At 41.6% G+C, this 24,618-nt stretch overlaps 1 protein-coding gene across 1 annotated transcript in view; it reads left to right on the plus strand.

The window, feature by feature from the left end:
- The window catches only part of atf7ip (activating transcription factor 7 interacting protein), a 28,027-nt gene extending 5,956 nt beyond the window's left edge, over positions 1–22,071 (plus strand). Inside the window, exons 2-15 of the mRNA XM_034203385.1 lie at positions 10,484–10,536; positions 11,439–11,948; positions 12,101–12,394; positions 12,493–12,640; positions 13,000–13,178; positions 13,304–13,441; positions 13,559–13,630; positions 15,124–15,248; positions 17,534–17,595; positions 18,703–19,356; positions 20,060–20,161; positions 20,295–20,372; positions 20,557–20,621; positions 21,190–22,071. Of these exons, the coding sequence (XP_034059276.1) occupies positions 11,445–11,948; positions 12,101–12,394; positions 12,493–12,640; positions 13,000–13,178; positions 13,304–13,441; positions 13,559–13,630; positions 15,124–15,248; positions 17,534–17,595; positions 18,703–19,356; positions 20,060–20,161; positions 20,295–20,372; positions 20,557–20,621; positions 21,190–21,648 (2,880 nt within the window). The 5' untranslated portion in view covers positions 10,484–10,536; positions 11,439–11,444 and the 3' untranslated portion in view covers positions 21,649–22,071. The remainder of the gene's footprint in view (positions 1–10,483; positions 10,537–11,438; positions 11,949–12,100; positions 12,395–12,492; positions 12,641–12,999; positions 13,179–13,303; positions 13,442–13,558; positions 13,631–15,123; positions 15,249–17,533; positions 17,596–18,702; positions 19,357–20,059; positions 20,162–20,294; positions 20,373–20,556; positions 20,622–21,189) is intronic.
- The last annotated feature ends 2,547 nt before the right edge of the window (positions 22,072–24,618 follow it).

Below are 24,618 nucleotides of genomic sequence, written 5' to 3' on the forward strand. Positions count from 1 at the left end.
CAGATGCTATTCGACAAATTTGTTGTAAAACCTACTGACGCGGACGCCTGCCGACAGGTGACATTTGGTGCTTCAATGCGAACTCCTAGGGCAGAGGTGCCCAGTACGTTTTTTTTTTGGTCGACCGCGGGGGCAATGCTGGTAGATCGCGAGTCATTCATAAAAAAAAAAATACAGCTCCGTTAAAATAGACAAAACAGGTTTTGATCCCGCCTCCCTGCCACTTAATTCAGGTTTACTTGATAGTAGCGAGTTGAGAAAGGTAATGTATTATTGCTACACAAACATTATCTCGCGGTCTTAGTGTCGCCAACTAGTTTCTAAGCAAAAAGACAAACAAATGCGTCTCTATCTATGGTCGGTGTATTTTCGATCTTTCCAATCGAGACGAGATCTCTCTCTCCCCCGTCTGTGTGCGAGGGGGCGGGGCAGTTTCACCACGCGCGGCTGCTACATGCATGCATCACACGGCCGGGGAGAGAAGCGCTCCAAGGGCAAGGTGTGGTTAAATGTTACCCGTCTTGAGGTGGACAATGCTTCTTGCCAATAGAGTTTAGCATGTAAGGGCGGTAACACGAGCAATTTATCTAAACACTTAGCAAAAGTGCACCACATTCAGACGGAGAAATGCACCGGGTTGGACTGTCTTTCTAGTAGCTCTGTAGCCCCATCCACGAGTAACTTTTCCACGTCAGGTGTTATGTATGCTAGCAGCAACACACGGAGTTAACACAATTATACAAGCATGGGTTAATGATTAGAGGTAACAGAATGACTCTTTATTTTGTTAAAGTTTCAGCTATTCTGTTAACAGTTCTGTCATCAGATTATTTAATACGATTTGTTAAAACATTGTTGTTTCTTTTGATGTGAAATATTATTGATTTAATTAATAAAAAGCAATGTTAATTTTGTTCACAATTTTTGTTTAGTTAATTTAATAATACATGTATTTTTGAATCAAGTATTCATCTTTATTGTCTTCATTGTTAGTTTCCACATGCCTAAAACAACCTCAAGCTAAATCTAAAAGTTGATGGCTAAATAAGAGCGTTTGAGAAATTGTGCAAGGCATAATAGTCGATTAATCGTTTCATTAATCAATAGATTAATCGATTATCAAGCCTAGCCTAGCCTAGTTGTCCCATGTATAAATAAAACGTGTTATTCAGCAACCCTTGCAATTTGGGATTTTATTTTTGGTTGGTAGACCTCGGTGAGCTGGTCATTTCAAAAGTAGCTCACCAGCCAAAAACGTGTGGGCACCCCTGTCCTAGGGCATGAACCAGAGCACTTACAGCTGAGGGCTGAACCGCCACGTTTACTAGACACTGCCGTACTTCATCACAGCGTGGTATGCTACCTGCAACAGGACAGGCCAGATAGCTCAGACCAGACCTGATTTTGGAGCATTGTCTCCCACACTTTACCATCCTTTACCCAAATCACCCTGCCCGCCACCTCTTCAAACCTCTCCCCTGTGACAGGCCTGACAGGAAGTGCACACACCATAAGCCTGAGGAGCAGCTTTCTCCCTGAAGAAGACAAACTGTTGAACGTGGCCTGACACAATGAATAGCATATTGAGTACTGCCTATATTTTGACTTTTTTATATATTGCTTTTGTTTTGCTTTGTATTGTTGTGTTGTACAGTAGTATACTGAAAATAAGGTGTCTTATTTATTAAAAGTATTGTCCAGTGTTCAATGAAACTCGATGCTTCTAGACACTTTTAATTTTATATAATTGTATTTTATATAATTGCTAATTATAGCAATAAGTCAATATTACACAGATGTTTAAAGTCAATATTACACAGATGTTTAAAATTACAATGGAATTGTATTGTTAAACAAGATGTTTCCCATTTCAGATAAAAAAAAAAAAAAAAAAAATATTCAACATAACAGTGTTTAACATTTCTTTTTTTACTAAATGGAGCAACACAGTACAGCTTTAAGCAGTCAAAGTCAGCCGTTGTTGTGGTAAAAGGGATTATTTTAGCTGTAACTGCGTAAAGCAGCAGCAGCCATTTTGTGCTGTAGCTTTCACTGCAAGCAATCTATCAAAGGGGAAGGGGTGGGGGATGGGAAAGTGTTGAGTAGTTAGCTTGTTGACCAATTCAAATCATTAAGCTCAGGAAATGTATCTGTTTGTAATGCCAGTTTTTCACTGAAAATGTACAAAACCTTTTTTTTCTCATAACTTCTTTTTATAATGACCAGATGTGGGTTTTGGCAGAGAGAAAAAAGAAGCTTATAACTTTTGGCTTGGCCTTTCACAAAAACATCACCATTTTTGCCTATATTTTCATGTAAAAAAACGTCTGAGAAATGTGCCATGGTTAGGCTTAAAAGATGAGTGGTTGCTACAAAGACAGAAATACATTTTGATCGAGTGTTTCCCAGAGAATGCGCTGCTCTTATAGGGCCAGGGATTTCTACCCATTTAGGAGACTAGAGTTCACCAAGAGTGTTTTCCTGTTCCATATTTGCTAAATTGGTTTTCAAGATATAACCAGTGTCCAAATCATTTAAGTTGTTTTTTGTATTTGTCATTTACCTCTATAGCTCCTCCCTTGTTGTTGAGAACCCCCTTCTACTGAAATGGTTTAGTCCATGCTTGGCTGTAGAACTCCAGACAAGCAGACTGCTGGTGTGGGGGAGGGGAATTAGCGCTCGGTGTAAGGCTGTGGACTTCAGCTCTGACTTATTGGTGCTAGCTTTAGCTTATGCAATATGATTTAAACTGTACTTACTCTAAATGTCTTCTTTAGGTTATAAGAGTTTTTACCAGAAAATGTCGTGCATTTAAGTTCTGAAATTACCTAAAATATTACTATTACTTCTGGTAACCTAGGCTACTTTTATTCCATGACTGGTGTTTTATGTTTATACTTTGGTAACATGTATTGTTTTTTGTTGCTTTGATAGTGACATCCCTGGTCTGCGCATGTCTAAAGTAAAATCACTATGTGCTTGCTTGATTCACATGGAAGATTCTGGTTCTGCCTACCCACACCCCCTCCCTATATACCCCTCCGTCCCTCTGCTCAGCTTCTGCTAATATCCATTTGCTCAAAAGCAAAGAAAACATCTCAGTAGAAATCACGCGTTCAAGTTTAGGCAATGGTAAGCTAAGAAGCAGTGCTTTTGAACGATTGATGAACAGGTTAACTATGTTTCCTTTTAATAGTAATATTTGGTGAGTTTAAATTGTTAACCCTCATGTTTGTTTTTGTCATTTCTATACTTAAAACACTGTTAGATTTCACAGATTCGTACAGTGGCCTTAATACAACAGAGGAACTTATTTAGCTTCTAAAATGGATTAAGTGTCTTACATTGAAATCAAAATTCTAAATCACATGTAGAAAGTAATATCTAAGACTAGTCTGGGTTTAGGAAAAAGGTGTGGGGGGGAAATACCCACCATGAATGTACAAAAGACAGGGAAATATATAAGCATGAAACAATGTCACTGGAAGATCAATAATCAACTGCAGCTTGGAATAACTCAAAAGTCTTCATCTTGTTTCCTGCTTTACAAATAGCTGCAAACATGAAGCCGTCTGATGGTATAGGAAGCAAAAGGTGATGGTTTACAGGATTGTGTTCAGAGTTCTTAACACCATAAGTGAGGATAAAATGCAATGGGAGCAAATTACTTTTCCTGAAAGTTCACTTAGCTTGTGTGTTTATACATATATTGATGATCGAGCTAAATCCTCATACAGCCTGCATTGGCACCACTTGCTTTATTCTTCCTACCTTGGAGACTGAAGCCTCTCCTTGCATGCATTGAGTGAAAGGCAGGGTATCGCCTTGGTTGTCAGTCCGTCACAGAGCTAACATCTAGACAGCCAACATTTCCACACTCACTACCATACCCCTGGGCACTGTTTTCAACTGACCTACATGATTATTAACTGTGATCAGAATCTACCCAAAAAAAAAAAATTCTGATTACTGAAATCACCGCTTGTAAGTTTGAGGTGCAATCAGTAATAATAAATGCATTTTATTTATATAGCGCTTTTCACGACTCAAAGACGCTTAATAGTAGTAGCGGAGTGAATATAAATATGGACTAGTCTGACCATTATTATACTTTGAGCATGTCTCGGGAGAACGGTCGACCAAGTAATGTTCGAATCAAATCAATAAAATAATAATATGGATTCCTTTTTTAAATAGGAAAACAAAACCAAATGTTTACAGCCAGCGCATGTATTTAACCCTGATTGGTGGAACAGCTTCGTAAGCAGGCAACGTGCAACATTTGAACGCAAAATTAGCTTTTTCATTAACCCTAAACCTCCAATTCAATGTCCAGGTGAGAACTACACCTGGACCTGCACATAGGAATAACTCGTAGGTTGCTGCCACACCATGTCCCTTTGTTGTTCTAGCTATGGCAAGCTCTATTGGCTGTGTGTCGCTGTGCAGAGTGGACCAGGTGGCCATTTTGAGATTTAGTGGATCCAGATGCAGTCAGTGAGTGTGGGGGAGGGGAGGACTGCGCACTGTGCGCAGACATTTTGGAATGCATGATCTGCTCTTACTGTCTGACAGTTTCTTTCCACTCAGTATTTAGCCTGCATACAAAAATGTCTAATATTATACAACTGTTAAAGTTTTTTTTAATCTTAGGACCACCAGCATTACTTTATGTTGGAAAACAGCTAAGTATAAGGTTTACTGTTTGGCATTTGTGTTGAAGCAGTAACTGCAGCCTGAAAGAAAGAAAACAAGTATTTTATTACCAGGTTATCTACATGTAGGTTCATAAAACATTAAGCAGTTCTGAATGCATGTGAGGTGAAAAAAAAAAAGTATTTAGTTTTGTTTACTCTTCAGTCATAGCTTAGAAAACAGTGAAGCTAAACAAGGATTTAGAGCAAAATGACCAAGATAAACATTATCTCTTATGTGTCAGATATAGATCCATATACCTATCCAGTATGCAGATACTCTCCTTTTTTCTTAGGAGGCGGGGTTTGTTACAGGATCTGCTCAGCCTGTGCTCAGCATGCTGCTCGAAGCAGCGCTGGTGGCCATTTTGTGTTTCTGCAGTAACAGAAATGAGGGCAGTTCAAAGAATGCACCGCATGTTTTTTTATTTACTTCCCACAACAGGGCTTTTAATAATGACAGATGAAAGTTGCAAAAAAGTTGATTGTAGTAACGCATTACATGTCCAGTCTAATATAATCGTTTCTGTTTTAAATCCCAAAGTCAAATCAGGAAATTACTTAAAATAAACAATTTTCTAAAGAAATACACCGGAAAAAACGTATATAAGAAAAAGTTATAATTCACAAAATACGTTTTTAGGTGGGTTTATTGTTCCCCTTGAGAAAGCAACCACCCCCGTTTGGAATGGTTCAGTCTGCTTTACAGCAGTCCTTCCTGCTGTGGGAGAGACAGGGCGGGAGAGGCTGCTAACTGTGTCAACCAGGGCTCTAATTTCATGCTGTGCGTAGCTAGCACAGGGCTGGGTGCTTAAAACCAAAATGTATTGCAAGAATAAATAAAAACGTGGTATATCTTTTACTGAGACAATCTTTAAATCTTCAATGTGGTCATTAAGTCAAGAATGACAGGTGGTTACATTTGTTATATGAAATGAAAATGGCATTTTTACAAAAGTAAATCATAAACAAAAATCACAGTAAACAAAAACTAGTGATTAAGCACATTTTCAAATGAAGTTTGACTATCGATTACTTGAACCATTTTTCCTTGTATCTAGTTTGTTTTTAACGCCCCTCCCCCACCCACCCCTCACCCACCCCTCCCCCTACCAGAATGGTTGAGTCCATGTTTGACTTCAAGAGGTTGTGAGAGGAAGAGAGGGGTGTGTGTGTGTGTGTGTGTGTGTGTGTGTATGTGTGTGAGTGTGAGAGGTGAGAGAGAGAGAGAGAGCGAGAGAGAGAGAGAGAGACAGACACACAGAGAGATGGGGGAGGGTGGGTGCAGCTGCCTCTTGAGTGTGCTGTGTGAGTGCAGTTTAGCGCTGGCTGCGTGCTGCTAGCTAGGCCCTGACTTTAGTGCACGTTGTTCTGCTTTGTCATGTTAAACTGACTTCATTTGTTTTACATGTTATACCTGCTTAAGTTTGATGGCACATGTAATAAGTTGTTATCTTTTTATTTTGTTTCTCATTGTCCCCCTCCAAATTGTCATAGCAACAGCATAAACATATACGGGATTGTGTATAAATAAATATCTCCAAAGCCTTTGTTTCTATCGAATCAGTATTCACATATCATTTATAGAGCAAGAGACATTCGTAAAGGTGGATCGGCTGTATAGCGGGATTTTTTTCTGGGGGTTAAAGGAGGACTTGGTTTTGAGCTGCTTCAACTTTAAACATTAAAGATGACTTTAAAACACTCAATGCCAGTGTATTAGCAATTTCCATCAAGAACTGAGGAAACCTGCTGTGGATTACCTCACCGTTGGAAATAAAAAGGGATCCCAGCCAGAGGGATCCTTGGGTTTTTCTTTTTTCTTCCTGCAGCTTAACAGCAACTGTTAGCATAAGCACAATATACACGAGGGTAGATATGCAATATCATATGACATTGTCAGTAAGCTTTGGTCCAAAGTCGTGAAGTAATTTAGGGGATAGTTGACTGATGCGACGTGGTGAGCAGCGGCACGTGTGCCCGGTTTAATAATAATACATTGGATTTTATTGCGCTTTTCCTTATGCTCAAAGACGCTTTACATAAAACAAGTTGGTGCATTTAGTGCACAGCCCCTCCAGGGACTATGTTATATGTTTTCGGTTCAGCCAAATTATGTCTAAGTTTCAGAGGACAGGGAGGCAAATACATTTGAATGGAAAGAGTTTATTTACAGCAGTGTCAGGGTTTCTTATTTTGACTTTAGTTTAACTGTTGAGAAGAATGTTATAGCACAAGCAGACGACTTACAACAATGCTATGTAAATGGTTCATTGAAAAATAGTTTTATATTTTAACCTAATGGGTGGGGAAAATAATAAACATTAAAATCAAGTGCTGCAGTATTCCTGTTTTGTAGTGTTGTCCTTGATCTTTTTTTTATCCTTAACCTTTACTTGCCTATGGTGTTTTTTTAGATAGGAAAGTTCCCCCTTCCTCTTACCCGAATGGTTTAGTCCGTGCTGGCTGTAGATTTCCATACTGTGGACTAGTTTGTGCTAGAGTTGGGGATGGGTGTTTGCCAAGCAACAATCATTGCAGTGTACTTCCCCTCAGTCTGTGCGCTGCTAGCTAGGGCTGGTGTTGAAATCACCACGCTGTAGTTAAAAAATGTTTTACCCACAAGATTTGTATAAAGATGTGACCTTCAAATATATTATGCAGTTGATATAGGAAAGAAAACGTTTTATATAATGCTCTGTCAGGAGTTATGAACAGACTTTTCTTTTTATAGGTTAAATTGTTTTCTATTCTAGGCTCATGTAGGCAACACATCCTTAATAGTACAAACCCCCCATCCCCCCCTCCCCCCCATTAACAAGATGGACTAGTCCTAAATGAGCCCCTCCTCATTTCTTTTGTGTTCCTTCTGGCCTCCCAGCCTGCTTCCACAACCAACAAATACATGGAAGGCCTCAATCCCACACGTACTGCTAAAGGTTGATTTTTTTCCTCTGTTTTAAAGCATGTTTAACATTTCTGTCTGTCATTTGAAAGTAACTCAATGTTTGTCATTGCATCCTCACTCTTGTTCTGAATTAGATTGTGATACTTACTCAGTGCTATGCTAGTCATAGTACATTAAGCTTTGGCTTGTTGTTAATGTTTATTGTGAGTTTTTTTTTTTAACACGAAACATAACTTTCAGTGTTTCTAGGAGTTTACTGTAAATTAATTCCAATGTAGCTGACAATGGAAATACATGTTAGCCACAGTGCTGTGCGCGATAGCAGTGTTGCGCATGCTATTCAAACATTGTTTGAACCTGTTTGCACTTGAATCTTTACGGCTCAGGATCTGAAGATGTTAATTTATTGATTGTAGCATAATGTATTTCCAAACAAAAGTTTAAAAATTGATTGGTGTCACGTACTAATCAAATGTTAAAAGTACCTAGGAATAACTGGTATCAGGGACGCTGCCTCATTAAAAACATAACACCACCTGGATGCTGTTATTGGAAGGCCTACAAGTTTTGGCAAGTTGCACATGTACCGCACAATAAGTGACTTTTACTTTTGGGTTTGTGTTCTATTTTCATATTGTCTTCTGAGAAGCTTTGAATCTGGATGAGGGGTTTCATCTCCATGAACCCATTTTCAACCATTAATGTGATATGTTTTTCCCCAAAGAGAAAGGTTTAATCTTCCTCTTCACCTTGTGGTAGGAATGCCAAGTTTGTTTTTAGCTTGGCATTACAGAGGCTTAACTTTACAGTGTTCCTGCTGCAGGGCTGACTCCCTGGTCCCCCAGTTCTCCAATTGTTTTAATTTTGAGAGACCTGCAACTTTATGACATACGATTAGCAACTACATGGCTAGTCACTTGGTGTTGAAATAGTGTGTTGCAGAGGCAAACTTCTCATACAATAACAAGCACCGATGTTGCATCGTGAAGGAAAGTAGTTGTTATAACCCAGAGAGACAATGGACATCTCTCATTGTCACCTGATTCCTCGAGCGTCGCATAACGACACATGAAAAAAAATCTTCTCACGTATGGTATCACATATTCAGACATAACATTTGACACATTAGTGAACAAAAAGGTTGTCTGGGCTAGGAATACAATTTGGAAATGAATATTCCTATGTGGTTATCATGCTGTCTGGAGTGTTAAAGTACGAGAGGGATCTGTGTGCATCTATGCTGTTTAGGTTAATTGAGTAGGCATTTTTATTTTGAAGACTTTTAGACATAACTTGAGTTGCGCAGTTAATGCCACACCCAGCCTGTGCATACTGATACCATCGCATAATGGTTGTCTTCTGCATTACTCAAGAGTCTCCGAGGTTCAGCAGTGCACTCACTTACATAGCTACAGAAAGCTTTCTATAAGCTTGACATAAAAATGCGTGCTATTGCTTGGAATGCTGCTTTTGTAGATACTGTACATATAATCTATACCATTAAACAGGACTCAAACATAACTGCCTATATATAAGAAAGGTCGCGAAGTGCAACTAAAAAGGATTAGCTATAGCATTTTTCTACAGAGCTGAATAAAGATACATATCACTCTCTAATAATGTTTAACTTAGATATAAAAGCCAATTTGTTTAATCAAATATAATTTATACTACATTTTGTTTGCATTGTCAACATTCTTAAGCATCTGGCTTTATAGAAAATGTTATTAATCAGGGTTGTGCTGCAACCTGATGACTGACAGAGAATACAGTTCAGCTAGCTTCTGAGAGCTCAGTCTGGCAGCAAACAGCAGAGCTGACGGCCATTTTGAGTTACTGCACTGAAACCAGGCGCAGCAAATGAGGCCATAGGAAGGGGGAGGGGGAACTGTGCACTGCGCAGTGTGCAATAACATGGGAATGTTATATGTATCAGTTATCGTGCTCACAACTTGCAACGCTCTTTATTTATTGATTAATATCTGATAATGCTACCTTTTTGCATGCTGCTTTCCTAGGTCAAGTTTAATGCAACTTTGCAGAAATATTTTCTCACTAGTTTTTAAATCAGGGATTGTTACCAATGCAGGAAGCATTGTAGCTGGTATGAAAGCAGAGAAGGAGATATGTGTATGCGCAAGCAACTTCAGAGTGCTGCTGAGTTTTACTGTGTAAAGTCAGTCCAGATCAGTCTCCTGAGTGAAGTTGTATTTTATTTATGCACGTGACAACCTGCCAAGTTGCAAAAATAGTACGCATAGCTAATTCAAATATGTTGGAGATCGAGGCCTTCAGATGGCTCTGTTAGCAATGCGGGTAACAGTGAAGCTGCTCTGACCAGATAAGATTTGAGCGGTTATGTGAAGGATAAACGGCTTTGTGTTCTGTTCCTTGGCTTATACCAACAGACAGATTTAACTAGTATCTAGAATATGTCTGATTTTTGTTGTTAACGCTGATTGTTGTGGACCAACTGCGGCTTGGGAAAACCTCTCCTGCAGTTTGAGGCCTCGTACTGTCCGTTCTGTCTGGAATCTTTTTCTTCTTCACCTTTTTGTGTGATTGGTTAACGTGTCACGTCTTGAATTGGGATCCCTTTACCTGCTGTTTGGCTTGGAGAAATAGTTTAATCACTTTGTAAAGATGATTTGGCAACATTCTCAGAAAATACCTAATCGCTCGATATATACTTGTCTTTTGTGTCTATGGGTTCATTCTAAATAAATAAAACAGTGAGGTTTGCTGAAATTTAAAGTAACCCTCAAATACATTCATCTCCTTTTTTGAAGTCTTTTAAGGGCTCAGTTACAGTTCCTATTTTGAATAGTTACGGTACATAAACTGTACTAAAAAAAAATCTCTCCCTCTTTTTTTCTCTCAGGTTTTCGAAGAATTTGGTGGTAAACCCAAGAGGAAGAACCTTTCGGGTTGAAGGTGAGTTACTGACAGATTATTTCAATAATTTCTGCTGCCTTTTGTTTTATATCACAGCAACTCCATTTCGCTACTCAGTGTAAATTGTGATTTTAACTTTTCACTTTCTCCCGAAGCACACATATTCATCATCATTTTGTCTGACTCTCATAAAATCTAATTGTAATCATCACATTCATATGTGCATATGAGATGAATATATATTGAATAAACATGTATACAATCTCACAACTAGCCTCAACACTACAATGTAAGAAACATTCAAATATATGTACGGAAAATCCTCCTGGTTTTGCATAACCTCTTAACTGCTGCCGACACAGCCTCTAAACGCCTATTCTGATTGGCTGAAGATTGAACCAATAGGAACGTGGGGGGATGGGAGGCAGATTTGGGTTGCTGCTTTTAACTTCAATGTAATTTCTAGTCTCTGAATCAAAACATGAAAAAACATGATAAAACATGAATCAAAATGAATTGGAGAGATCAGTTAAAGCTTTAATCACTGACATTAAAAAGCCTTTCTTGCTTAGTGAGCTGCACCTTAACTGCACCCCCCATAGCACAGATATACCAAAAGGTGTTCACACATGAAGGTTCGGTCTAAATTTGTCACATTTTAGTAAAGAAACAGACTGTCGGGAACTGACCAGTTTTGGAATCATATCTTGGTGACAGGAGAACCTTCTAGAAAAGAACAAACAATAAAGCCAAAGGGCTCAACAGAGACCTCTAGTGTTTGCTCTGAAGCTCCGCAGCCATTTCTCCCCTATGCAGTGCGTTAAGTCCAGGGCAGGTTCATAAGCGATAGACACTATGCTGCTTCCTATTGCAGCTAGCAATAGGGGTTTATAGATCTTAACCACATATTTAACATTGTAATATCTCCTTTCACTCCACAGGCAGCAATGGAACTTGTTGTGACCGAGGAGAAGAAGAAGATATTCCGTGCTAGGAAAACTATGAAGATCAGTGACCGACAGCAACTGGAGACCCTTCACAGCACTTTGTTGACAGCAGCTGCGGGGATGTCCGAAACTGCTTCGCCACCTCTAATGAATGGCACGCACAAGGAGGATGGACAAAAAGCAGGGTCCAAAGAGCCAAGCAACGCCTCGGACTCAGGCTCCCCTCAAGCTGCATCCCCTGCTTCTCCGTCTACTTTCCTTTCCCTAAATCTGTCTCCTTCCCCTTCCTCTTCACAAAGTTCAAAGACTAAGGATGACATTTGTAGTCCTTCCACATCTCCATTCCACTCCTTGAACTTAGAACTCAAAAAGATTGAGGAGGAAAAGTCCAAGAAAGGTTCGTCTTTGTCCTCATCAAAGGAATCCGTTCCAGTATCCTCTGCAGAATCTAAGGAAAACAAGGAAAAAGAATCTGAGGTGACACCGGCCCTGGAAAAGGAAGAGGTAAATGCTTACGTTTTTTCCCCGACATTGTCTCATAGGGCTTTATTCAAGATTTTTTTCAGACAACAAACGTTAATGTTGAGGTGTGGATAGATTGAGAATCCAAAAACCTTCTAAGTAAGTAACCAATGGTTTATTTTGTTCTTCGCCAGGATGACAAAACTACAACAAAGGACCCCGCTAAGGATTTGCAAAAGGATTCGGTTGAAGGTTTGGCTCCATGTTTGCCCCCTCCAGGATCTAACTGCACAGAGCCAATGGATACAGACACTACAAAGGCCAAGGACACTGAGGCGCCCACAACCAAAACGAAGGTTGAAAAGCCTTCTTGCCCCAAAACTACCACTTCTGATTCCCCAAATACTGCTCCTTCCTCATCTCAACCAGCTTCCTCTTCCAACAATATAAAACAAGACAAGGATGTCAAAAAGGATGATGGGAAAAAAGTAAAGGTTGAAAAGGAGGATGGGAAAAAAGGAAAGGTTGAAAAGGAGAATGGGAAAAACGTTAAAGGGTGAAAAGGAGAATGGGAAAAAACGTAAAGGGTGAAAAGGAGGCTGCTAAGAAAGGATCAATGAATGAGGAAAAGATGGATGTGGATATAGTGAAAGTAGAGACCAAAAAGGAAAAAACTGATGTTGGAAAAACCAAAAAAACATCTCGGCCATCTTCCACTCCACCATCTAATACAGGTATGAGAGAGTGAATTGCACCAATCTTCCTGATAGCTTCAAGATAATTTCTCTACATTGATACAGGGTATGAACCACAAGCAGTTATATTAGACATGTCATTTAATATTGTATAAATGCAGACCTTGTTCTTGTACCATTGTAGACTTGGAATGTAAGGCAATGGAAAGGCTTTCTGTTAAATATGTTTTGTCTACAATCCGAAGCCTGGATATATGTTTTAGAAATAAGTTTTGCATATGGGTGACTGAGACATCCTTAAAATAGATAAGTGCCAGAAAGCCAATCAATATAAAGTATTTAGGGAAATTAAAAGCTTGCATAGAATAACAGATCTCTTTTTCCTTAATTTCCCAAAGTGCAAGAGGAAAAGGGCTCCACCTCCGGACTGAAGCGCACTTTATCAGAGGGATCTCAAAATGATGTAGAAGCCATGAAACGTGAGGGGAAGAGACCCAAAGTGGAGCGTGAGGAGTTGGAGGCACAACTGGAATTTAAATTTACTACAAAGGCTGGCAGTCACGATAAACTTGAAAAGGTTTGCACCTACCCTGATACACATCATGTTTTCTCTTCAGTCCAAGTGAACTTTCCTTGGAAACCAATGGATACATCTTTACTTAATTGTGCCTTTTAACCCCTTTCTCTAATATTGTTTTCCAGATTGTGCAGCATCTTGTAGAAGAGCGGTTGAAGGCCTTGGAGCAGAGCCTTTATGATAAACATTTCCAAGAGCTGAAGGAAAGAGTAGACAAGATCGACTGTGCCACTAAACACCAAACCGCCATTAACACACTCCAAGTAAGTAGACTGTAACATTGTTAAGTAAACCTACATTTACACACACAGTAGTGTAAGATGCTCTTTTGCTGGTTAGTGCTATGTAGTTAAGTGCCTTCCTCTCTACTGTTTGTGTAGGCCAAGATAAACCGACTAACGAAAAAGTTTGGTGAGGCCAATCAGGCGTCAGAGAACAAAAGGAAACAGGAGGTAAGACATATTTTTCTTTTGTTGCATGCTAAACACTCCTACACACCAGGAGTGGAGTGCACCAGCTGGGCGTAAGCTGGGCGTAACTCTACGTCCGACGTAGAACCGAAGGTTAAGACCAAACTAAAGTTATGACTAGTGCACCACTTAGACTTAAGCCCTGTATGCGTTGCGCCCGGGTGTAACTTTTACGCCTAGTATGGAGCAGGCGTAAATCGGAAAGACAGACTAGTATCCATAGTAACGTAAAAGAGGCAAGAAGGATATTAACGATGGCAGGGCGTCTTGTTTACATGTTTAACAATGAAAGGGCATTAAGAAGAGTCTCAATTTCTCCTTCTCCAGCTCAATTTTTCGTGTTCCGCTCTCAATTTGACGGTCTCCACCTCCACACGAACGATGTCTTTCTCCGTCAGTTCCCGCTGTAGCTCTGACAAATCCCTCTTTCTCTTTTGGGGTGTGGCCATTTTGGATTCCCCTTGAGTCATCGCTGTGGGTGTGGGAATTCCCTCTTCTCTGCGGTCCTCTGAGTCTGTAAAATGGTAAAATGGCGTTGCTTGGCAACAATTATTGTTTTCGCGTGTATTCACGTGGACGCGCATCTTAAGACCAGGCGCAGCTACGCCCGAGACTAGTCAGGCTTGGTGCACTCGGTGTAAATTCGAATCACTACGTCGGACGTAGCTAAGCCCGACGTTAGAGTTAAGCCCTACTTTTTTACGCCCAGCTGGTGCACTCCACTCCAGGGTTTCCGTTAGCCGGTAATTACCGGTTTTTAGCTGGTAAAATTGATTTAAAAACCGGTAAATTCAAAATGTCCGGTAATAATTAGGGATGCTCCGATCGATTGGCCGCCGACCATTATCTGGATCTGATCGATATGGACATAAGCGTGAGTGAAGTATAACCGGACGCGAGAGAGAGATAGAGATCAGCTGCTGAGTCAGACGGAGACACGCAGCTCTGCATGATCACCTGAAGCCCCGCCCTCTGTTTAGCGAGCTGCATGAGAAACTGACGGGCTGTCAGGAGAGAGGGAGGGAGAGAGAGGGGAAAAGAGAGGATCCGTTTCTCCCGTGTTATTATTCAAAGTTAATGTAAACTTTGAATAATGTACTTCATCTACTACAAGTAGTTTGTTTGAATGTAATAATTATGTTGTTTGTGGAATCATTTATTGAAGAATTAATCTGAATTTTTTCGATCTGTTACGATTATAAACTGAAGCAATATAAAAAAGAGCCCCATTAACTGAGTTTTAAACATCAGCATATCCGGTCATAGTCCGGTAATTACCTGCTAATGGAAACTCTGCTACACAATTCTTATTATTATTTTTGAAACATGACCGGTAAGTTTCAAATTTGTCCGGTAAAATAAATTATTTCTGGACATTTGACCGGCAATAAAAAATCCTAGCGGAAACCCTGCTACACACCTAGTATTCCAGTGTTTGTTTCTGATATATATCTGACACTGTCTGATTTCCACAGGCGCTAGCTGCTGTATCTGCTGCTGTATCTGCTGCTGCCGCTTCTGCTGCTGCCGCCGCTGCTGCTGCCGCCGCTGCTGCTGCTGCCAAGACTGTGACTGTTGTGAACACCTCTCAAACTCAACGGTAAGTGTCTGCATGACCTCCAAGTCCTTGTCTGGGATTCATTTGGTATTGCCAGACCATTTCATCCTCTGACTAAACATTTCAAATCAAAACATTTATCAAAATTCTCAACATAAATGCATTAAACATGTTATATTTGAATCATACAGCACTACTTGCTGTTTGGTGAGTGAATATCATTTGGTCTTTGTATGAACGTGACAATACCGGACTGAAGCCAGTACTACACATGGAGACGTTCACAGCGTGTATAGATGACATTGTCCTGGGTTGCTATCTGTAATCACAGATACAGAATAAAGATATCTTCCAAATACCAATTTGGAAACCAAGATTCCATGCCCCTTGTTCGGTTTGTCTGGATCAGCTTTATAAAACTCTTCCAAATAGTTCTTAAGACTTGTTTTGGAATAAACAAACACACATGACAGTCTGTGTGTTGCACCTGCACAGTAACCCACCTGGGTCCAGGTCCTGAGTCTTGTGACGTTCTACAATGTGAAGCCTAAGCGTTTCCTCAGGCCGTGCAGAGTGTAGTTAAAACTGCACCTCTCCTCCCAACAGCGTGCTCCGGCAGAAAGTAGAGCTGCAGCCTGAGGGGCCCAGAGAGGAAGTGGCGCCCTCTGGTGGAGAGCTTCCTGTTCTGTCTATCAAGAAGGAGAAAGAAGAACAGGAAACAGAGGAGAAACATGACAATAAAGATACATCAAATAATGTCGATATGGCAAATGAACTGGCGGAATTAAGTGAAGGAAAATGCACGGCAGACATTGAACTCCGCTCAATCACGCCCCACATGGAGTCTGTGCTGTACCACTACTGCCAGAGAAGCTCAGGGAAACCCAGACATGACCGCTACGCATCCTATATTTTCCGCTATCTAGTCACATATGAAATCTACTGTGACTGGCTCTTGAAGGTCAATTATATAGGTTCAAATGGCAAGGACGCATTGCCTGTGAATCTAAGGAGGGCGATGAGGATGTACGTCGACCGTCGGTTCCCCATACTGACTTATTACCAGTGGCGAGACATTCAAAACGTTATCAATGAAGTTCTGCGAGTTAAGAAAACAGCGGATTTTTTTCGAGTATATGTTGCAAGGTAATTCGTTCATTCTGTCAGCGTTCTTTAATAGTGTATTTCACTGAGGGATGTGAATCTGTGAAGTTTTCTTAAAGATCCCATGTCATGGCCATTTCTACTGATCATAATTCCATTGTTGAGGTATACTAAAATAGATTTATACTGTGCAATTTTCCAAACTCACATTGGTTTCTCATACAGCATCTCTGTAAAGTATGTGTATTCACTCTCTGTCCTAAACGGCTTGTTGGAGCTCGCCCCCCCACCCCACCCCCCCCCCCCCTTGAGCCCAGTGCGCTCTGATTGGTCAAGCGACGAGCAGTGAGGAGCTGCTGTGAGGAGCAGACAGGGCTTCCGTGTCAGCGAAACAAATACAGCAAGAACAAGCAAAACTCATCCTGAGCACACACAAACACTCACAGCCGAAGTAAAAACAATAAGTGTGGCTTGATATTGAGTAAGAAAAAGGTTTATAACGCTGTGAGAATGGGTCTGCGCCTGCGGAGAGCATTTCTCCGCGATCCCAACTTAGCAGCCCGAAAAACGTTTACCCATTTAAACAGCCGTGGTAGATACCTTGTTTGTTTTAAACATCATAAATACACAACAACAATGAATACTTGCAGGTTGTGTACCCGAATCTCCCGCTGGTCCAAACAAAGTAGGAACAGCATCGTTCTTCAGTGCCCTACGCTGTACATATCCGGCATGAATCGCTGAAAGGTTTGGGAAGCTTTGTTTCGTGAAAGGCTGGCAGAGGGTGCGGCCATAGCTCTGGGCGTGGCTACTGGGTATCCCTACGTAGCGATACCCAGGAAGGAAACATTGGAAAATGAGAAATCTCCAACGAGGCGTTTTGGGGAGGTCTTTTCTGTGTTAGAGTTGTACTCGCTACAGGGTGTGCTTTGAGGTCTGCAGACCGTTTACATGCATAAAAACCTTCATAACACACAAGGGGACGGGTAATAACCGGAAAAGCATGACATGGGACCTTTAACAGTTAGTCAGGAAATTGGCCCCACATTTGAAATGGTTCAACTACTGTATACGTGCATATTGATAAATGCTTTGGTGAGAACTCTTAATTCAATTATGATATATAATTGTGTATGTAATAAAAATACATGTCAGCACAATGCCACATTCAGTCCATTGTCCTTTTGTAAATAGCTCTAAGCATGAGTGATCTTTCTAAACAGGCCAGTTCGTACCTCCATGGAGCTCAAGCAGATCCAAACAACTACTTCGCCCTCAACAGGTGGTGAGTAGCAGATCTTTTTTATACTTGATGTTGTATTGCCTTTGTAGCCAAACACAGTGCACATGTGCCTTCATCAACATTAACACGGTCGCTGAATCAATTTGACCTACGCTGCCCTTCTGCTTTAAAAACTTACTAGCAAATTCATTCAAAGTTGGTGTGAAAACGTCGTACGGAGCTGAGTGCCACATACAGGCTTAGAAAGTGAGAAGAAAGTGAGAAAGAATTGAGGGACAAACTCATTGTTGGTTTTGGTCTGGGATTTATTGACAATAATAGTAATGGAACATTTACAGACTCATCCTTTAAGTGTCCTGTCAGCTTGTAATTTGAATTTGACGGCAGTGAATGCGTACCTGTCTTTTGTCCATGACATGCCAGGATAGGTCTTCACTTCAATGCGTGCTGCTCACAATAAAAAAATGTATGGATATTTTGATAACTGATCCGTTTCTGGTTACTGCACCCTTAAGTTGACTCTTAAGCCCCGGCCACACGAGGACGATAATGGTCGTATCTGCTACAGTTCACTATCAGATAAACGGTTCGGCCACACAAGGCCGACATGGAAACGCAGAAAAAGATAACGATAACGGGTCCCAAGGTGGGTAGATCTGCAAACGAACCGCTCTGGGGGGGCAAACGGCTCTGTGTTTACGCCTATACAATCATTTCCTGCTGCGTGTGGACGGAAGACTTTTTTGATAACGATTGCGGTCCGTTTGCGTTATCGTCCTCGTGTGGCTTTAGTAAAAAGGAGCAGACCTGTCACAATAACTTAAAAGAATGAAGAAAAATATATTTTCCTAATTTTTTGACAATGTCACTGGTATACATGGCATAATAATGCACGTACACCTTAAAGACCAATAACATTTCTTAAGAATATTTGGATGTATATTTTTCTCTTATAAATCTTGTTTTTATGTAAAATGGAATGCATTTAAACACAACGAGCAATATCAAGGTCAGAAAACATATTCAAGGTCGTGTCCATATATCGTAAGATTTCTTTACAGCCTATAAGCACAAAATGCAGTTCATTTGAAATCCTCAGTTTCACTTCATTTGACTTTCCAAAAAACTTTTACTTTTTCCTATTTACAGCAAATCCATTCCTGCTTGCTTCCACCACAGGTCTGATCCATACGCCCACCTCCACTGCCATGGTTTCACAGGCTCCCATCCTCCAGCTGATCACCACCACCTCTAATGCTGGCTCCACCCTGACCGGTGGCATCACCACCCAGAGTTCCACCGGCACGCTGCTGAAGACGCCCAGCGGGAGCAGCATGATGGCAGCGGGCCAGCCGCTCCTCATCCAGCTGCCTTTATCAATGACTAACGGCCAGGGAGGAATGCTGGTCAACATCCCTGTCTCCTCTCTGTCTGCAGCCACGTCCCATAGCAAGGCCAAAACCACGACTACCACCACCACTTTTATACTCAAGCCTGCTTCCGCTATTACCACTTCCTCAGCCTCTGGTCCCACTGTCGCCACCGTCCCCTCGTTCCAGGCCTCCACTGGCATGGTGTCCCCCACCCAGATCTCTATCGCCCGGGCTCTGTTCCAGGGTGGTGCTGGGGGAATAACTACACCCAATGCAGGGGTATCTGTGACCACAGCCAGGGCCCCGGCTCAGTCTGTGTCTGTAGCGGGAGCCATGTCTTCAGCCTCTTCACCGGCAACCTCTGGGCCCGCTGCTACAGGATCCACCGCTCCAGGACCACCACAAGGGACGTCTCTCACATCAAAGACAGGTAGGGCGGCACTTTGATTAAAAAGGCTGTTGTCTTTCAAAAGTGTATATTGTGTCTCTGCGGCAATCTGCAACTTGTAAAACTCAGGCTGTCAAGCCATTAGGCCAGTCCCAAAAACGAGAAATGTAAAGATGTGACACACTGGTTGAAATAACCATCGTAAATTAGTTTAAATGTATTTAATGTTAACAAAGAATGAAATAATAATTAACAATGTTTAAAAAATGTATATTAATTAACCCAGATGCAACTTGACATTAGCCATCGAAGCGATGTCTCTATAATATTTACAATTATTAACCATTAACAAAGTGTAACAAATATCTGGTCCAAATATCTGTGTACGGTTTTAAGATGTTTTACAAGTGATTTCTCAAAGGTTTACAAATATTTTCGTTACTAACAAATACTTAATATAGTTTATATAATGTTTGTAACAGTAAATCATAGCCCTAATAATTAGTAATATTACCATTTGAACTATTACTGTTATTCAAAGTTTGATTGACTAGCAATAAACCCTTTGGTTATTCTAAAGGGTTACCAGACATGTATGTGTATTGTTACATTGTCATCTCAACAGTAACTTGTGTTGCCTGATCCATTGTCTTTATCTTGGCAAAGTATCAGTAAAGTATTTAGTATTAGTAAAGTTGTTTGTGGATTTTTGGGTCTCAACATTTATCCCTTTTCTTTATTTCAGACAACCAGGCTACCGTTTCTACTCCGTCCAAAGCAGCTGCTTCAGGTTCGCGACCAAAAGGCTCCGTCATCGACCTCACTGAGGACGATGATGATGTACAAGGTCAGTCACCTCTTAACCCCCATACACAAAATAGATTTTTGTTTTAGGATCGGTATACCTTAACACGCACTGTTCCGAAAAGCAGGCTTTAGTTATTAATGTAATTAATTACGTTGTTCTCCTTGTTGTCCAGTGACCGGAGTGAAGAACGCCACAGCTGCAGCTCCCTCACCCACCCAGCGTCCGAATCCTGTCCTCAGCACCCCTTCCAGTAAGACCCCATTATTATATCATATAATCAAGTCTTGAGAGGATCACTTTGTACATGCATGTGATACCATAAACCAGTGCTTCCTTCTCTCTATGGGGCACCATTATGATTTTTAAGAAATATAATTACATTTATTTACACACATAAATATTATGCGTTTTACATCTGTAAACTCTGTCCTCAGGTGCAGGAGCGAGATCGTCCCCGCAGAGCAATCCTCAGCTGACGGTCCACCATCGCCCCCCACTGGTGAGGATCTAGATCTGCACATTACACATTTTGCACAAATGAGTTTTGTAGCTTATACGTTTTGTTCTGTATATTGTTAATTGCATATAAATTAAAACGTATTGATACATCTGTGGATCCTATCCTTAAAGGCTGCCCAGTAAGGCTACCAGTTGATCTTGCAGTATAAAAGCTTTGTTGCCAGCTGTTAAGTAGTTGAGAAATGATTTTTCTCAGCTGAAACCTCAGATCACGTCTATCTGGGTCAGATCGATCCCTATAAACGGATGATTATTAAAACCATTTATGTTTCTCATGCAGATAACAATTTGATTGACTTTGGTTATTTATTACATGAATATAAAGTAATGAAACCGCCAGATTGGGTCAATGTATGTATCATGTAATATGTACAAATTAAACTATAGTATAGTCGAATTAAACATAAATGTAGTTTAGTGCAATTATAAGCTGTTGCCTGAAACCATATTGCACTCTCCATTGTATTGTTAAATTTTTAGCCGACATTATCATATTTAGCCCATTTTGCTCAAGGAACAACTCATGACACTAGTTTTGTCTTTTTTAGGACTCTCCTCTGAAATCCCGTGCTGTAACCACTACTACGCCGACACGGGGCTCTATTGCGGTGCTGCCCCCGCTCCCCGCTGCACCCGCACTGGCACGCTTACCCCCCGAGGCAGAGCGCTCCTCTCCTCCGCAGCAGCCTCAGCTGAAGCTGGTGCCCAGCCAGACCGGCATAGTGCTGTCCTGGTGTGTGTCGGAAACGGATCGGACCTGTGCGGCTGTGGACAGCTATCACCTCTATGCCTTCCATCAAGACAACTCCAACAGCGGTGCAGCGCAGCAGCACTGGAAGAAGATTGGGGAGGTGAAGGCCCTCCCGCTGCCCATGGCCTGTACGCTGACCCAGTTCCAGTCCGGCTCCACGTATCATTTCGCTGTTCGAGCCAAAGACATCTGCGGGCGTTTCGGCTCCTTCTGTGAACCTCAGTGCACAAATGTCATTAATTCCAACTCTAGCTGAACAGTGAAGGAATGGAAACATTTTTCTTCATGACTTCCTTTACGTCATTTTGTGTTAAGAACTCAAATAATGTGCGTGGAACTCTTACAATATCTGTAAATACTTCTCTACATAACAATGGGACTTCTGACTGAGATTGAAGCGGCAAACTGTTGGTTTTGTTTGGTTCATGTATGTATTGTATCTTATGTGACTGTTGTATATAATTGAATTACTTTACCTCTCCACCGGGTCAGATATTTATGTTGTTATCCCCTGTTACTCTGATCCGGATGTCTTCTGCTTGAGTTGAGAAGAGGTGAAAGGATTATCCTTGTAAATTGCACAGAACTGTATACATGTGTGGTAGAAACTGAATGATCATTTTTGTAAGTTTTGTCTGGCAACCAGACTTTGAAAAACACAATAAAAGGTTTTATTAAAGTCTTGGCTTACTAATTTAATGACGAATTCCATTATCTGTTTTGAGGTTCATAGCTCTATCGCCAATAACAATACCAATCTACCACATTGAATGCAGAGACATTGGCACTCTGGTAACAGGATACAGATATGTTGGTGAACAAAAATAATTTGTTTACATTTACATATCCAAATGGTTACAAGTATTTGTATTCCTAATGCATTGTGATCCAGATAATTGGGCTGATTCTAAGCCATCTCACGGCTGCTCAGTGGAAACATTTATTATATGTTGGCTAGTTTGTACAGTCGCAGATCTGCTGTATCAAAAGACTCAGTAAGAAAACTGACTAATGAAGCTTAGCGCAAGTTCAGACAGGAAGACCTATCACTCCGCATCGCACGTCACGGCAATACTCGCTCCCTTCACTAGATGACAGGGAGCGCCACTCCTTAGCTAACCTATCACTTCCCTCCAATCACAAGCCTAATTATCGCACCTGTTAATCCCTCTATATATGCTCTCCCCTTTTCTATTAGCTGTCTTCCAGGTGTCAACGCGCAACACACAGACGGCAATTGTCAAACTAACCTCTTAAATTCTCAAGACGTACGATTCAGAGTATTCAGACTACGATCAGCTTCCAGCAGGATTTTGATCCGGGCCCGACATGCTGCCTTCGATCGAATCGACTTCCTCAAGCTGCCGCTTGGTATTCCGCAGCAGCTCACCTGCAGCAGTGGCTGATCTCCTCCTTTCCCAACTGCAGCAGCAGGGCAATGGGCATTACTCCAGCTCCATGCCTATCTCTTCACCAGCTCCGCAAGCTCGCGGATTAAGCTTCAAGCGGCATTCCCCAGCTCGAGCCAGCGGCTCCAGCCGGCAACCTCGCAAATCCGGACGCGGGAGGAAAAAAGGAAGCCGGGCCCCATGAAACCTCCTCGGCTCGCTCTAACGCTCACCATTACGGGAAGCAGCCGCCCCCGGGTAATGGCTCGATCAACACCCTGCATCCTGGCACTTCATGCAAACAATTGACGCACGCCTTCAGTCGGCCTCTCGAGAGGACACCACCGGCATCAGGGCCGCTCAATGCGGCACTTCCGGCCTTCACGCTGAACGGGCCCTACATCCTCGCATGCGAAGCTTCACCTCATCTCCTGCTTCTCCTGCGTAACAACAAGGCGTCAAGTGCAGGCCGGCAAGAAGGCCGTTTGCAACAAATTCACGAGAATTTCCAACATGCTATTGCTATCTTTAGTTCCAAGGTTCAGGGTAAAGGTGAATCTAGGTCAGGTATAGGTAGGTCCTCACTTCTTCCACATACGCAAAAAAAGAAAGAAAATAATATATATAATAAATAAAAAAATTTAAAAAAGTAATTATTATAATCTTGCAAGACTGACTGCGCGTCAGAAGTATTGCTCCATGCAATAGTCAGTATCACAGGGGCGGCAGCTCACCCTATCCTATTTTCCTTCTCTCTCCCTGCTCATTCCCGTCCAACCCTTGCTTGTTTCCCAGTTTAGACTCGCCGCATCATGTAAAGTAAGTGCATGCCCACATTCAGCACAGCACTACTATCGTATCACTCACGGATACAAATAAATAAAAAAAACCTTAAAGACTGCACATTCTTTGTTTTGGGGGAAATCTCGCAGGGTAAGCGAGTCGCAGGCTCGAGCCCACTCACTTACAGTAGCGACACATCCCTGCTCGAGATCATCCGCCATAGCGGCACGCTCAGATTTCCACTATCGCTTACACATTCATTATCATACTCGTCGGATCCAACACTAGCGTCCCTCCATCGTTCTCTTTTCAGATGATAGAAAACAGTCTTAATCACTCAATCAAGTAATCAAGCATATCAGCATCTATGACTCATCTCGGGGTAACTAAACTGCTAATTAAGCTACACCTGTTCATGGGTCACGTTTCAGCATTTACCTAAGCGTATGTCATTTTATGCTGTGCATCCCGCACTTCATTCATATTCTCGGCTTCATGCTCACATGGCTTGCCGATAAGCCGGGTTATGATATCCATGCATCACTGTACTCAAGCCAACAGCTCATGCATTACATTGCCTACATCTCCCTCTTCGCCCGGACATCGGCTTGTGCGGCAATCCAAGATCTCTCAAGCTTAACCATGGTAAATATGCATATAACTGGTGGTGGTGTCATTAGCATATCAGCTCACATATCATTCTCATGCTTCTATCTGAATTCTAAGTGTATCATTCAATCTAAAGATCACAGGCACGTTTACTCTTGCAGGTCATGTCGTGTCACATGTTTCATTTCAGGTCACGTCCATGTCAACCATCTTCTGACCGGAGGGTCTCCGGCTCGCGTGAGCCAGGATACGACATCCACGCATTTTTATTTTCATGTTTGACCGGAAGGGTCTCAGGCTTGTGTGAGCCAGGATGTGACATCCACGCATTTTATTTTCATGTTTGACCGGAAGGGTCTCAGGCTTGTGAGCCAGGATGTGACATCCACGCATTTTATTTTCATGTTTGACCGGAAGGGTCTCAGGCTTGTGAGCCAGGATGTGAC

Source organism: Gymnodraco acuticeps, unplaced genomic scaffold, assembly GCF_902827175.1.
Source record: "Gymnodraco acuticeps unplaced genomic scaffold, fGymAcu1.1, whole genome shotgun sequence".
In the NCBI taxonomy this organism is placed as follows: Eukaryota; Metazoa; Chordata; class Actinopteri; order Perciformes; family Bathydraconidae; genus Gymnodraco; species Gymnodraco acuticeps.